The sequence below is a fragment of the Ruditapes philippinarum genome, unplaced genomic scaffold, assembly GCF_026571515.1.
Source record: "Ruditapes philippinarum isolate M1 unplaced genomic scaffold, ASM2657151v2 ctg2826_1_1_1_1, whole genome shotgun sequence".
NCBI classification, from domain to species: Eukaryota; Metazoa; Mollusca; class Bivalvia; order Venerida; family Veneridae; genus Ruditapes; species Ruditapes philippinarum.
In genome coordinates this window covers 27477-42846 of record NW_026864770.1, presented here as the reverse complement: position 1 = coordinate 42846, position 15370 = coordinate 27477, and the positions used below count along the sequence as shown (strand labels likewise).

The following is a 15370-nucleotide window of genomic DNA, read 5'->3' as shown; positions in this document are numbered from 1 at the left end:
GTTAAATAAAACATATCAAAACATATAAATGAAGATCTATTACTGATCATTTTTTTTATTATTTAAACATAAAGATAACAAAACATTCCTTAATTATTACATGTGAGTGAAGCCTAAAAATTGGGAAGTTTGTCCGCTTCAGATGTTATATTGTATACGAGGTGTTATAATTTTCCCACACTTCCTAGTATTTTTTCCCACGTCTTTGGTCCTGAATATCAAACGCATGGTTCCAAGCAAAATAAATAAATCACATATATATTATATAAACATCGGAAACAAAATATCATATGTAATCAAAATACTAAAATAACTTTTCACTGTTTATCTGTTAAAAGGTTACTGTTTTTTTGTGTGCATTACGCGATTTAACTGTTGTTATTGTAAAAGATGTTGTTTGCTAATTCTATATTTAGTAAAACAGTTAATAAAAGCGAATTTTAATCGCAATGCTTTAAGCAGCTTGATATGTTTATCAGAAGCCATAACATACTTTAGTATGTGTGAAAAGCGGAACATAAGATGTTGAAAACTTCTACAAGATTTCCGTTTTTTCTCCTGTTTATATTTGCATTTACTTTCAGCACTGATTTTGTGTATTTGGCGTAGAAACGGAAATAGCTAATCTATACAAGTCAAGCACAAGTGCATTCTACATTCTATAACTGTATGATGCATTGTAAGCTTGTTTGATTTCTTGTGAGCACAGGAAGTAGATGCATTAACTCACTGGCAATAAAAGAAGTCTAAACGAGTGACTTTTGTCATTTTCTTGATGTTTCTTCACTTCAAAATAAGGCAAAATTGCCAAAAGATTTATACATACTTTTTAATGTGCATTATCTTAATAGATAAATGTGTATACTTATGTTTGTCATAATAAATAACTGATAAATAAATAATTAAGAGCTGAAACATTTCTTTTTAATTGGTGTGCCAACGTTTAATGAAAGTGTCCACTACCTGCGTATTGATACAAATAAAAATATTTGTTACAGAAAGTAAATCGGAACAAAATGAAGATTGTTAGTGAGGTTTTTGTTTTATTTCAACTATACGTACACGTCATTGACGGAATTGTATATGCAGGATACAATAATGTTACCAAAAAGGAGGGAATAAGGTCGATAGATAGGTACCGATGTGCTGTAACTTACGTCGGGTTCGAATATATTGGCCACGTATTATCACCGGGCGGCGTGTGCACGGGAGTCCAGTACGGTGGGCCAGGCGATGTATCACCAGCGTCGGAATATCTAAAGAAAACCTGGAATTGCAAAGTCTTTGACTCTTCGGTATAGTATGCAAAATTATATACATACTAGTAATATACCTTTCTTTTTTGAGCTAATACTAGAATTTATATTTAAGAATGAATTCATATTCGTAAATATTGAAAGGGGTAAACTCAAATTCTCATGTTGACATAACCACTTGCTAATTAATGCATAAAAGTCTTCCCATATACGTCAAGCCGTCCGGTAAGCTCGATAGAGTTGGACTGTGAATCGGGCAACCCGGGTGCAATATCCGGACGGTGCAGGTCACTTTCGTTGTGATTAATCTTGAAATGTGTTCTATGGTCATTTCGCACTGTACATCTGTTCTGGCATGTGAAGCAGGCGACAAGTACGGGTAAGCTTGTCCTTGAACGATTTGGTGGCTAAACAGTGCTTTTGTAAATTCAATATGGATAACTGTCTTGATCCGGAGTGAAAACTACCACCAAAACCAACACCCTCACGTAAATATGTCACAACCATACATACTTCATGAATCTTCGGGACATTTCAACTTTTCCTGAACCTATTCCTTGTCTTTAAGATAAAATTTGGGCAAGAAGCTGACCTTAGAAAGCGTGGATGTGTCAATGAGTTATCTCTGATTTTAATGCCTAAATATTTTCAAAATAAAATTAAATAGTCATCCAAAATGTCACACTTATACATGTATTTAGCTAGTATCACTTTGAAAATTCCGACTTTTTCTGAATCCTTATATAACGACGGCGTGACCATGATCGTAATTAACACCACGTTTTCAAAACAACATAAAGATTACGTACTTACAAGAAAAAAGTAAGAACACAATTTAAGCGTAAAAGATCATGTTTATTTTTTTCCAGATTAGCAGTAACAATATTTATACTTACTATACGGCACCAATACCTGGTGAACTGGTAACCGGAAGTAGCATTGAAATTGTGTTTGTACCCCAGGAACCATGGAACCAGTAAGTCAGTTAATATCAATTCATCATACAAGTAGTGTAACTACTTTAAACACTCTTAAAATTCATGAAACAAATAGAGTAAATGTCAAACACCAGAGATGCCGTTTCAAAAAAAGACAATCTAATATAGGTCATATAAAGACTTGAGTGGATAAGTAAACCTCCATGTAAAGAATTATTCGTAGTCTTCATATTCAACAATGATACAAAATTGACAGTGTTGACATCCATGGAAAGGAAAATCTTTCCTTTTCTCCCCCAAAAGTCTACAGTCAAACCTATAAGAATCTAGTATAGGTCATATAAAGATTTGAGTGGATAAGTAAACCTCGATGTAAAGAATTGATCGTAGTCTTCATATTCAACAATGATACAAAATTGACAGTGAAAAGCGTTGACATCCACCGAAGGAAAATCTTTCTTTTTCCCCAGAAAGTCTACAGTCAAACCTGTAAGAAAATGCCACCTTTTGGAGAGACTAAGCATGGTCTGTATAAACGAGTTGTCTTTATTAAGAGGTGACTTGTTAACATTTTATTAAAGAAAGGCTATCAAAAACGTGACCTTATTTTACGAGTTATTATTATTCAGAGATGGTCTTTTACACATGTTTGACAGCATAGGCATCGGTTTGTCTAACGGTAAAACGTAAAACAAAACGGTTACGTTTAAAATTGTCACATTATGTTTAGCAGTCGTCACTAACAACTCTGTCTTTTTAATTTGTTGCTTTGTGGCTTTGTTGCTCTTAAATAATCATATCTGAAGCTAATATATTTCATAAGTTGGTATGTTTTGTTGTTTTTTTTTTCAATGAAACAAACGAATGTTCTCTATATCATTTTAGCACTGCTTTAGACCTTTTTGACGACACCGAAACAGATATCATCTTTCATACAAAATTTCGTAGAGATGGTAACAGAATCAATTTCAATTCTCGGTTCTCAGGCGAATGGCAAAGGGATGAAAATGCTAGTGGCGTCGATATTACATCTGACAGTGATGCAACGTTAACGGTGGAAGTACTTACAGATGCATTTAAGGTATGTACTGTTTTTCTTCGATGTACTGCGAAACGTGCTCTGATCTTTACATCTGTTCATTTAATAGTTTTGGCGCACGCGCATAACTAACACGCTTAACACTAAATTTTATGTGTCCTTGATAATTATGCACCAATGTAAATTTTTTCTTCCTCTTTGTATTCGTATAAAACAGACATCAAAACTTTTTTTAAACGAATAGATGTTAACGTGCCGTGTATACAAAAGAAAATGTGATTAACACTTGTTGCCACCATGGTTATTAAGTGTCATACAGCCGTTATAACCATTTAAAAAAAGTTTCACAAATGATGATATGCTAACATCTCATATATATATATATATATATATATATATATATATATATATATATATATATATATATATATATATATATATATATATATATATATATATATATATATATATATATATATGTATATATATATATTTTTTTTTTATTATTTATTTATTCATTTATTTTAGGTGTCTGTGAACGGCAGAGAGAGGATGAGATATCAATTTGTTTTAAGTCCAAATACGACACGAATGATAAATTTCTCTGCTGTTAATGGGTACACTAACTTGTTAAAGAGCATTTGTTTCAAAAACTTATAAACGTTAGTCCAAAGACAAAAGGCAGACACAACAATGTATTTGATTACAAAGAATAATAATATATTGTATAAAAAAACAAACTGGAATGACTTACACGTTAGTATAGCTAACATATAATTGGTGACAGTGAATAAATTGTATTACATGTATATGGTTATGATTTGATTTCAATAACATGTATTTCTTTGAATTTTCGATGAAATTTGCGGAAAAAAGTCAGTGAATTTGATTTAAGAAGTGCACTGTTGTATTTTCTTGCAAAACTGAAGCTACGATATCTGAAAATTGTTTAACCATATTTCTTTTTGTTTTTACAAAAGTACACAGCATTTATAAACTAGCAGACAAAATCGCCGTTCAAGCTAAAACGCCAATACCATGTGGGCATATGGAATTTTCCAATAAAAATAAACGCATTAATTTTAATGATAACATAAAATGTGAACAAATAGATGCAGTACATATTTTACATAGTCTTCGATGTTTGAAGATTGTTTTAGAAGCATTATTATATACATATACGAACACATTTCACTTATATATACATATATGAAATTTTAAATGTGGTTACAACCTTGATTACAACATACAGGATCTTTAATAAACTATATACATGTACGAACATTTGTTTTCTTATCTTTATTGTGTTCAATATCGCTTCCAGCAGTCAGCTTCTAAACCCGGGTTAAGCGAAAAGTTGGTTGGGAAAATTATTGTTTAAATATTTTATAAAGTAAAAGTGATATATTTTATTAAGAGAGATCTTTAATTTGACTTAGTTGTGAGTCTATATGTTGACATTATGTACATTCCTTTCAAAGTTGTCATATCAAAGCTATTTTCTTATTTGAAAATTGAACAATATACATCAATAACAAAATTAGGACAAATTAACCAAAATTTAATATTACATTCCTTTCAAAGTTGTCATATCAAAGCTATTTTCTATTTTGAAAATTGAACAATGTACAAAAATAACAAAATAAGGACAAATTAACCAAAATTTAATAATTTGACTTTGACATTTCAATTATACTAAACGCCATTGAAGAACCTGTATATGCAGAATATAAAGCTGTTACCAATAATATGGGAATAAACTCGCAAGATACGTACCGATGTGCTGAAACTTACGTCGGGTTCGAGTATATTGGACACACATTTTCACCGGACGGCGTGTGTACGGCAGTCCAGTACGGATGGTCAGGCGTAGTATCACCAGGCTCGGAATATTTAAGAAAACCTGGAATTGCAATGTCTTTGATACTCCGGTATGAAATGCAAAATTATATACAAAGTGTACTGTTTTCGAACTCGTATTCTTCAAGAATGAAAAATTCATATTCGTTATGATTTCTTTTTTAACGCGAAAAGGGTCGTCGTTTCCATTATTAGCATATTCTCCAAAACAACGCTAACAATTTTAGTCCAAAATGTTACAATTGTATATATGCATGCTTTATTACCCCGTAAAACTTTCCTGAAATTTAACGGGGTCCATTAGATGAATTGGAAAAGCCCTACCTTATGCAACGACCGTGTAAGTGTGGCCGTGACTAAATAGCTCAACATTTTCAAAACTAAATTAATGACACGTAAGGAAAATAAAATAAATAATGATGTCAATAGATTTAATATCGTAAGAGAACCTGTTAACATGCTTTAAGATTGCAATGTACTCTACAATAGATTGAATATCGTAAAAAAACATGTTTACATGCTTTTATATTGAAATGTATTACAATAGATTGAATATCGTAAAAAAACATGTTTACATGCTTTTAGATTGCAATGTATTACAATAGATTGAATATCGTTAAAAAAACATGTTTACATGCTTTTACATTGAAATGTATTACAATAGATTGAATATCGTAAAAAAAACATGTTTACATGCTTTTAGATTGTGTACATTTTTCAGATTGCATTGCATTACCAAGCTCCTCACAGTGATTTGACTAGATTTACTTCACATAATGCATGTGGCCATAGGAAATGGCACGTGACTTCAAAACTTTCCAGTCGAAAATGTCCTTTTTTGTGACAAAAACAAATTTTATTTCGGCTTTAATGAAAGGAATGAAACGAGACTTATTGATCAACAGAATATTATTTCAGCCATATCCTACTTCCATTTTAATAAGTGTTACAACCTTTACTTTATGTTTTGAGTGGATGACTGATTTATTCGTGAAAATTATATGTGGTTATTTCACAGTGAAAATTACCAAATTTAAGTTCAAACCTCAAAGTAAAGACTACTTTTCCCCATGTGGTACCTCACTTTAACTTTCGCTTAAAATTCCGAAATAACCAGGCTTGTTAAGAGCAAAACAAAGCTTATATTGATAAATAACTTTAATTTAAAACATAACCAAACTTACAAAAAATACTTCAATTAATTCAGTTAACCGTCCACCAAATACGTCTCTGTTTTTTATTTCATTCCCAAGAGTCTGATACTTACACTTCCTTCCACATGGAAAACGGCTTTTGATGACATTTTGGCATATTTAAGTATCCGATGAGCAGTACCTGTAATGCAATGTGTGAAAGCAATAACAGTCATCACCCCGAAAAGATAAGTAAATAACCTACCCAATGTGCGGTGGAACCAAAAATCCATTTTAGTAGCAAAATTTATTTAAAATCGCAAATTTTATTAAACAAATATGTAAAAATCAAACTCCAGAAAGTATTATTTATGCTTATGATGTCGAAATTAAGTTAGGGAGTGTTGCAAAGTTAACGATGAAAGTTCTTGGGAATGAATTAAAGGTACGTTTTGCTCTTCTTACATGCACGTTCTCTGATCTGTTAATTATTATGCGCATGCGCATAATTAACTCGCGATTTTTTGGACTGCACTTCTTATAGTCTTATAGTCATGAATATTTTTATATGAAAAAAAATCTTTAAAACTGGCATTTTAAAATCATTTCAAATTATATCACAATTAATATTGGCTGCCCAAACTTTTTGTAAAAGAATAATAAATCTCCGACAAAGGTCTAACAAAAACCTTTTCTTATCTTGTATGTATTTTTAAAAAAATATCTTAATTTTGAAAATATCTTATAAGAAAGTGTACACAGAAAACTTCTACGTAGATCAATTTTGTTAACATTACGTCACACAACCGTATATTATCAGGTTTCCGGTTAAAGCGGCCTCCAGTTTATGTTTCTGTAGGGAAAACGATTCTGTGTTGATTTCAGTAGTTGTATCTTGGATAATTGCATCATATCACTGTTAAGCTTTTTTTTTAAACAACGTCCCATGAGCTATTCATAACTCGTTAGTAACGTTAGTGTCTAAAATAGAAGATCGGGAAACGAATCGTTCACTTTACTAATTTAAATATGGAGAGTGGACCGGCAGATTACAGGTATTGAGGGTTTTTCTTATTGTTTATATAGTTTTCGTCGGCAAATCTTAGTTTCCATCTTTATTCTTATAATTTGACAATTGTATGAAATAATTTATCTAAAAATGTTATATTAAATCTTTATAAAAGCATTCAAAGGCCGCTTTCAAGCAGATGATGTTTTATTTACTCGCTTTTCATATTATTATTTTTTTCTATTTTAGGTGTCTGTGAAGAAGGACAACGAAAGATGTATTAAGTCATAATATGGCAGAAAATATACATTTCTTTGCTGCTTTGGGTTAAAGAGTTTTTGTTTTAAAGACTTATCAATAAACGTATGTCCAAAGAGGAAGGCACAACAATGAACTTGAATGAGAATTATATACGAATTTCTTTGAATTTTCGATGAATAAACTAAATAACAACATTTGTTTTCTCCTCAATATCGTTTGACCATATTTGAATTGTTTTGAGGGTCTGAAGCTCGGGTGTGAGTTAAAATTTAGTTGCCCCAATAAGTTTGCAATTATTTTTTAAAGTTGTGAAATTCAATCCGGTGACATTTGTTTTGTTGTAAGAAATGTTATCCTGTACTTTCAGTGTTGTTATATTGTTTTTGCACATCAAGATGAACGATTCGCAATGTTAGACTAATATAACTGCGTTCGGCATGCTTGTTATATTTTTGCTGAACTCACGCGCTCAAATAATGTCTACGATATCCGGAAAATCATTCTAATAGTTTTTTACTTATAACAAAAGTACACAGCATATATATACTATCAGATTAAGTCGCCGTTCAAGCTAAAATGCCTTTACCCCCAATGATGTCAATAATGTGTAAATGTTTAAATTTGCATCGTCCAAATCAAGATTTACTAAACACAAAAATATCTTGTTCAAATGCATTTTAGTTGCAAACTTGGTGCAAATATGAAGATCAATTCATTTCACAATAGAATCCGTTAAATCCATGTTTTAGTACTTGAAAGAGGAAGACCAGACAAGTGTTACAGGAAACTACTAAAAGCTTTCAATTTATTCCTCGATTTACATCTGCATTTCCTTTCATCAATTTGTATACCACTCATTTTTATGAATTTTGGAAACAAATAAAAGTAGCATGTGTGCATCAAATGAACTATATCGTTATAAACAAATATTGCAAAACTGCCACAAAATAAATTTAAAAGATTTGAAACACATTGAAAAACAATTGTGGAGTATGTGAGCTGCTTGAACGTCACGGTACCAGCGTTTTGAAAATCAAATTTCATATAGTCTTGTGAAAGAAAATATATCGTAAGAAATGAAGATTGTTGTTGCACTTAGTCTTTTTCAACTAAACATACACGTCATTGACGAACTTGTATATGCAGGATACAATAATGTTACCAAACAGGAGGGAATACGTTCTCTAGAAAGATACCGATGTGCTGCAACTTACGTCGGGTTCGAGTATATTGGGCACGTATTATCACCGGACGGCGTGTGTACGGGAGTCCAGTACGGACGGTCAGGCGTAATATTAGCAGGCTCGGAATATTTAAAAAAAAACTGGAATTGCAATATCTTTGACACTCCGGTATGCCGTGGCTGAACCGTGCCCTGGTAAATTAGTCTGTCTTCTTATTTCAAATCTGGGCTTTGCTTTTCTTGAAGCTAATATATCCTGGACCTATAGGATGGACCTATAGGTTGGTATGCTGTTGCTGTTGTTGTTATTTTTTACGCTGACACAAGCAATTGTTCTCTTTCATTTGAGGATTGTTTTAGACCTTTCTGACGCCAGCCAAACAGATATCGTGTTTCATGCATCTTTTCGGAGAGACCGTAACAGGGTCGATTTCAATTCTAAGGTCTCAAGCCGATGGGTAGGGAATGAAAATGATAATGACGTCGGGATTACGTCAGGCAGTGTTGCAAAATTAACGGTTGAAGTTCTTGTGGGCGCATTTAAGGTATGCGCTGCTTTTCTTTTCAGTGCGACACATGCTCTAAACTTGACATGTAAACATTTAAATGTTTGGCGCACGGGCATAACCTACTCGCTATGCAACACAAATTTATTGTGTTATTATGTTATGTTTTCTTGATAATTAAAGCTTGGGCACAAAAGTATTTCTTGTTCTTCATTATATTTGTACAGTATAAAAAAGACTTCAAAACTAATTTAAACTAATGGATGTTAAAGTGCCATGTATGAATGTTAATGCGGTACACACTAAGCCTTGCGTCGCCATTCTTATTTAGTCATAGAGCTTTCATATAACATAAGTGATAAAAAATCTCTACAACCGTTACCAGTTTGAAGAATAAAATTATGCATACAAATACAATTTCATAAGTGATTTAATAATAAAAATATCATACAATGTATTTTATATTTCAGGTGTCTGTGAATGGCAGAGAAAAGTACAATTATCAATCCGTTTTAAGTCCAAGTACTTCACGAAATGTACATTTCTTTACTCATTCGGGGTCAAATTGTTTGTTAAAAAGCATTTGTTTTAAAGACCTTTAATTAAACGTTAGTCCAAAGGCAGAAGACATGCGCGGCCAATATACTTGAGTTAAGATATACTGGGAGTTTAGTATATCAAAGACAAAACTGCAATGACACTTATGTTAGTGTGGCTAACAAACAATTGGTTTGCATTGTTATACATGTATTTCGATTTCAGTTACATGTTTTTCTTAGAATGTTTGATGAAAAAATTGTATAACAACATTGGTTTTTCTATTAAATATCGTTTTACCAGATTTGTATTTAGCGCCAAACCTGGATGTAAGTAAGAATTTAGTTGCGCAAATGTGTGTGTAATTATTTTGTTAGGCTACGTGAAGTTAAATGGAGGAAGCATTGGTTTTGTTGTTGTACTTTCCTTCTTAGTATAGCAACCTAGGCTTAATATCAACCTCCGACTTATTAATAAGTAGAGGGCATTCCGGTATTGAGTACGTCTAGGAGGGCCCTAGATGATTATGGAGAATTAATAAATAGAGGATATTGAATGAGTGTAAGTTCAATACTGAATTTATTGCACGAGTTGAATAAAATTATATTATGCGAGCCTCTGGCGAGCATAATATTATTTTATTCAACGAGTGCAATAAATTCAGTAATGAACTTACACGAATTTAATATTCTATTTATCACATACCCAAAATAAAGACCGTTTTAAGTGAAATAAGAGTCTTTTTTCATTGACGCGCCTATAGTATAACGCTAACATTTAGCGCGTCTTTACACTATGTTTGTATAACGCTAATGACGTCACGTCAAAATATATGCACGGCCGTGCAATACCATATTTACGGAGTCGCAAAATCGGCACGGGTGTGTGATAAATTGACATTCGGAGCCGATATGCAGGATACAACGTCTAAGTCACACGGACATCTTGGAACATCGTTCCTTGGGAAAGCGCCATTAGATAGCCCTAAACCTGATAGGACAAACTATAATTAACTAAATAGCAGTAAAATCGGGAATTTTTTTATGTCACGATGGACTGTTTTTTTCATATAATTTTGTAGAGTTTATATATATACAAAGCATAACAAATTCGCCGAAGCGGTTAACGCCAAAGCCATGCGGGCACGGGAAGCAAATCTTTCTAGGTCGTGCAGCATATGCCTCATAATGCAGTGCGTTGGAAATTCCAAACTATAGCAGTTGCTGATCTACAATGAATATAAGAGAAATGAGTGAGGCATGGTGGGTGGCTGGATATGTGTTTTTTTTCACGAAAAAGAAAGTAGAATTCAAATACAAACGGATGAAAACGCCGTGCAAGCTACTAGTATAACGAAATTAACTAGATTTTATATACATATTGGTTGGCTCGGGATAATGATGTTTACTTTTACAAAACTACAAAGGCGCCTCCTACTTCCGATGACTGTATGATTCAATGTAATTAAGCTTGTTGATTTCTTGCGTGCACAGGAAATTGATGCATTAACTCACTGGCAATAAAAGAAGACTTACCTTCGTCATTTTCTTGATGTCTCTACACTTGTAAATAATGCAAAACTGCCAAAAAACTTATACATACGAGTTTATTAATAAATGGATTGCCTTAATAGATAAATGTGCCATTAAAAACATCTAATAGATATACGAGTGTTGAAGCAAATTTGTAATAGAAGTACCAACATTTTAACATTTTTTTCAATACCTGCTTAAGTATTGTCACAAATAAAACAAGATATGTTTGTAAAACATGTATGCCCCCTATCAGCAGCCAATTAGTCATGTGATAAGGTTATTATGCATGACTTCTGACCCTGAGTGATCAAACAATTAATAAGGGTTATCAAGTATCTACTGGTCATGACCTTAACCTTTGACCCCTTGACCCAAAACTCAATAGGGGTCATCTGCTGGTCACGACCAATCATCATACAAAGTTTGAAGTTCCTAGGCCTAAGTGTTTTTAGTTAATTGATCAGAAACCGTTTTTACCTACAAGGTCAATGTGACCTTGACCTTTGACCCCTTGACCCCAAAATCCATAGGTCATCTGCTGGTCATGACCAATCACCATAACAAGTTTGAAGTTCCTAGGCCTAAGGGTTCTTTAGTTATTGATCGGAAACCGTTTAAACATACAAGGTCAATGTGACCTTGACCTTTGACCCCAAAATCAATAGGGGTCATCTGCTGCTCATGACCAATCACCATGCCAAGTTTGAAGTTCCTAGGCCGAAGCGTTCTTTAGTTATTGATCAGAAACCGTTTTTACTTACAATGTCAATGTGACCTTGACCTTTGACCCCTTGATCCCAAAATCAATAGGGGTAATCTGGTGGTCATGACAAATCACCATACCAAGTTCAAAGTTCCTAGGCCTAAGCGTTCTTAAGTTATTGATCAGAAACCGTTTTTACTTACAAGGTCAATGTGACCTTGACCTTTGACCCTTGACCCCAAAATCAATAGGGGGTCATCTGCTGGTCACGACCAATCATCATACAAAGTTTGAAGTTCCTAGGCCTAAGCGTTTTTAGTTAATTGATCGGAAACCGTTTATACCTACAAGGTCAATGTGACCTTGACCTTTGACCCCTTGACCCCAAAATCAATAGAGGTCATCTACTGATCATGACCAATCACCATATCAAGTTTGAAGTTCCTAGGCCTAAGGGTTCATTCGTTATTGATCGGAAACCGTTTTACCTACAAGGTCAATGTGACCTTGACCTTTGATCCCTTAACCCCAAAATCAATAGGGGTCATCTGCTGGTCATAACCAATCACCATACCAAGTTTGAAGTTCCTAGGCCTAAGGGTTCTTTTGTTATTGATCAGAAACCGTTTTTACCCAAGAGGTCAATGTGACCTTGACCTTTGACCCCTTGACCCCAAAATCAATAGGGGTTATCTACTGATCATGACCAATCACCATACCAAGTTTGAAGTTCCTAGGCCTTAAAGTTCTTTAGTTATTGATCGGAAACCGTTTTTGCTTACAAGGTCAATGTGACCTTGACCTTTGTTCCCTTGACCCCAAAATCAATAGGGGTCATCTACTGATCATGACCAATCACCATACCAAGTTTGAAGTTCCTAGGCCTTAAGGTTCTTAAGTTATTGATCGGAAACCGTTTTTGCTTACAAGGTCAATGTGACCTTGACCTTTGACCCCTTGACCCCAAAATCAATAGGGGTCATCTGTTGGTCATGACCAATAACCATACCAAGTTTGAAGTTCCTAGGCCTAAGGGTTCTTTAGTTATCACTCGGAAACCATTTGGTCTACGGACCGACGGACCGACAAGTGCAAAGCAATATACCCCCTTTTCTTCGAATTGGGGGCATAATTATTGATTATTGAAAGCTTATCAGAGAATTAAAGATTGTAAAGGAAGTATTTGGGTTTTTTTTCAACTATACATACATGTCATTGACGGACTTGTACATGCAGGATACAATGTTGTTACACCTTAACAAACAAATGTTCTCTATAAACATTTAATTTTAATTTGCTGAAAAAATATTCTCTGTATACTTTATTTTAGGATTGTTTTAAACCTATATGACGTCAGCGAAACACGTACTGTCTTACATAATTATATCTTTTCGGAGTAACATTGACAAGATCGATTTCAATTCTAAGGTCTCATGCAGTTGGTATAGAATAATCATGCTTCTTTTTAAATTCTTTAGAAAGGCCACATATGTGTTAAATAGAGTTTCAGTAATGGATTACGAGGATTTTAGATGTGAAAGTATCAAGCTATATCTCTGCTGCTTGCAGTTTACAAAACTTTCGTCTGTATTTTGAAAAGAGTCCAACATGCATGTATGAAAGAAATCTGTCTAACAGAATGGCGCATGCACAAAATTATTCCTTAACAGCTAAAGACGTACTTAAGAAAACAACATAATATTTTATCCCGGAACATTTATTCTGTTTACACACTGTTTTCTTGCTTTATTAATACATTTGATAAAAACAATTTAAGAACTAAATGTCTGCAAAATCGCCGAAAATACTGCTATATTTTTATTTAAGGTTAATGTGAATGACAAAGAGAAATACAGTTACCAAACAGTATTGAGTCTACGTCCTAGTGTGGCAAGGAGTCTCTATTTCGGTCCTTATTCGGAGTCAAATTATTTGTTAAAAGCATTTTTTCAAAGGCTTATAATAAATAGTCTCGAGAAAATATTATATGTTATTTTGGTTTTGGAGTGATATATGTGGATATATTACCTGCTAAGATTTTATATCACCCGAGCCGTTAGGCGAGGGTGATATTTTATCTTGGCAGGTAATATATCCACATATATCACTCCAAAACCAAAATAATAATTTTATTACCCTTCCCCTGCCGAGTTTAGACGATTTTTTAAAAAATCATTGCTGTTTCAAATGAAACGTCGAAATAAGATTCCCTTTAGGGTACCTCTTCATCACAACATGACGTCACATAGATACATGGCGTATTTTTCCCGTACCTAACGAATGTAAACAAGAGAAAAGGAGTAGTCTATTGAAAGCACTTTTTTGTAATTAATATCAAGCTTTCACAAGGTCATATTTGTTTCCAATACTGATGGGAATTTGTATCATTACTCTACTTTGGTATATATTTATCATTTGACAGTTAAAAAGTGCTTGTAAATCGGAATTTACACCGCGTAACATCGAACCGTACGCGCATCACCTCAGCGCATGTTGTTTACAACGTTGGGTACCCAACGGGGAAATTTAATATTATTACCCTTCCAGATTTTTTCCGCCTTTTTGATTGGATATTGATCACCCGAAAGAAATTGATATTACCGAGCCAGACGGGTAATATACACACTAAATTTTCCCGTTGGGTACCCCACGATTTAAACAAAATGCGCTGAGGTGATGCGCGTACGGTTCGATTTTACGTGGTGAAAATTCCGATTTACAAGCACTTTTTAACTGTCAAATGGTAAATATTTACCAAAGTAGAGTAATGATACATATTCTCATCAGTATTGAAAACAAACATGAAGTCGTGAAAGCTTGATATTAATTACAAAAAAAAGTGCGTTCAATAGACTACTTCTTTTCTCTTGTTTACATTCGTTTGGTACAGGAAAAATACGTCATGTATTTATGTGACGTCATGTTGTGATGAAGGGGTAGCCTAAAGGGCAATCTCCAAACAGTGATCTCCCTGAATTCTCTGGCACCAAGGTCCCGATATATCAGAATTTCTAATATACTATATTTTTTCAAAAATTGTTTAATCTACTGCTTTTATCTATCAGATAAGTTTTCTCTCATTTATTTAACAATGTTTATGAATAAATAAATAAATAAATAAATAATATGAATATTTAGAAATAATTTTAAAAATTATGAGATTATTTTCTACCGAGACGATATTTTGATATTTTATATTTTTTAGCTTTTGAATTTATTTTTCGTTATTTTGTATACTTTCGATAATTTTTTGATAAACTATGTCGAACGTAGGCACTAAAAGTTAAAAATAAAACAGAAAGAGAAAAATAACGTTAGATTTTCTTTGTAACGGTCGATATTTACATTTGAATTTCGACGTTACGTCATGTGACTTTCATCAACACGTGACGTCTTTGAAGGCAGTGATT

General features: G+C 33.3%; 1 protein-coding gene across 1 annotated transcript; it reads left to right on the top strand.

Annotated features, from left to right (window-relative positions):
• The first annotated feature begins 611 nt into the window (after positions 1 to 611).
• LOC132726750 (uncharacterized) lies at positions 612 to 4515 on the top strand. Its single transcript, XM_060712104.1, has 4 exons — positions 612 to 1295; positions 2126 to 2232; positions 3080 to 3275; positions 3762 to 4515. Exons 1-4 carry the CDS (start codon positions 1017 to 1019, stop codon positions 3891 to 3893), a joined length of 714 nt encoding a protein of 237 aa, XP_060568087.1. The 5' UTR covers positions 612 to 1016; the 3' UTR covers positions 3894 to 4515.
• Positions 4516 to 15370: the final 10855 nt, after the last annotated feature.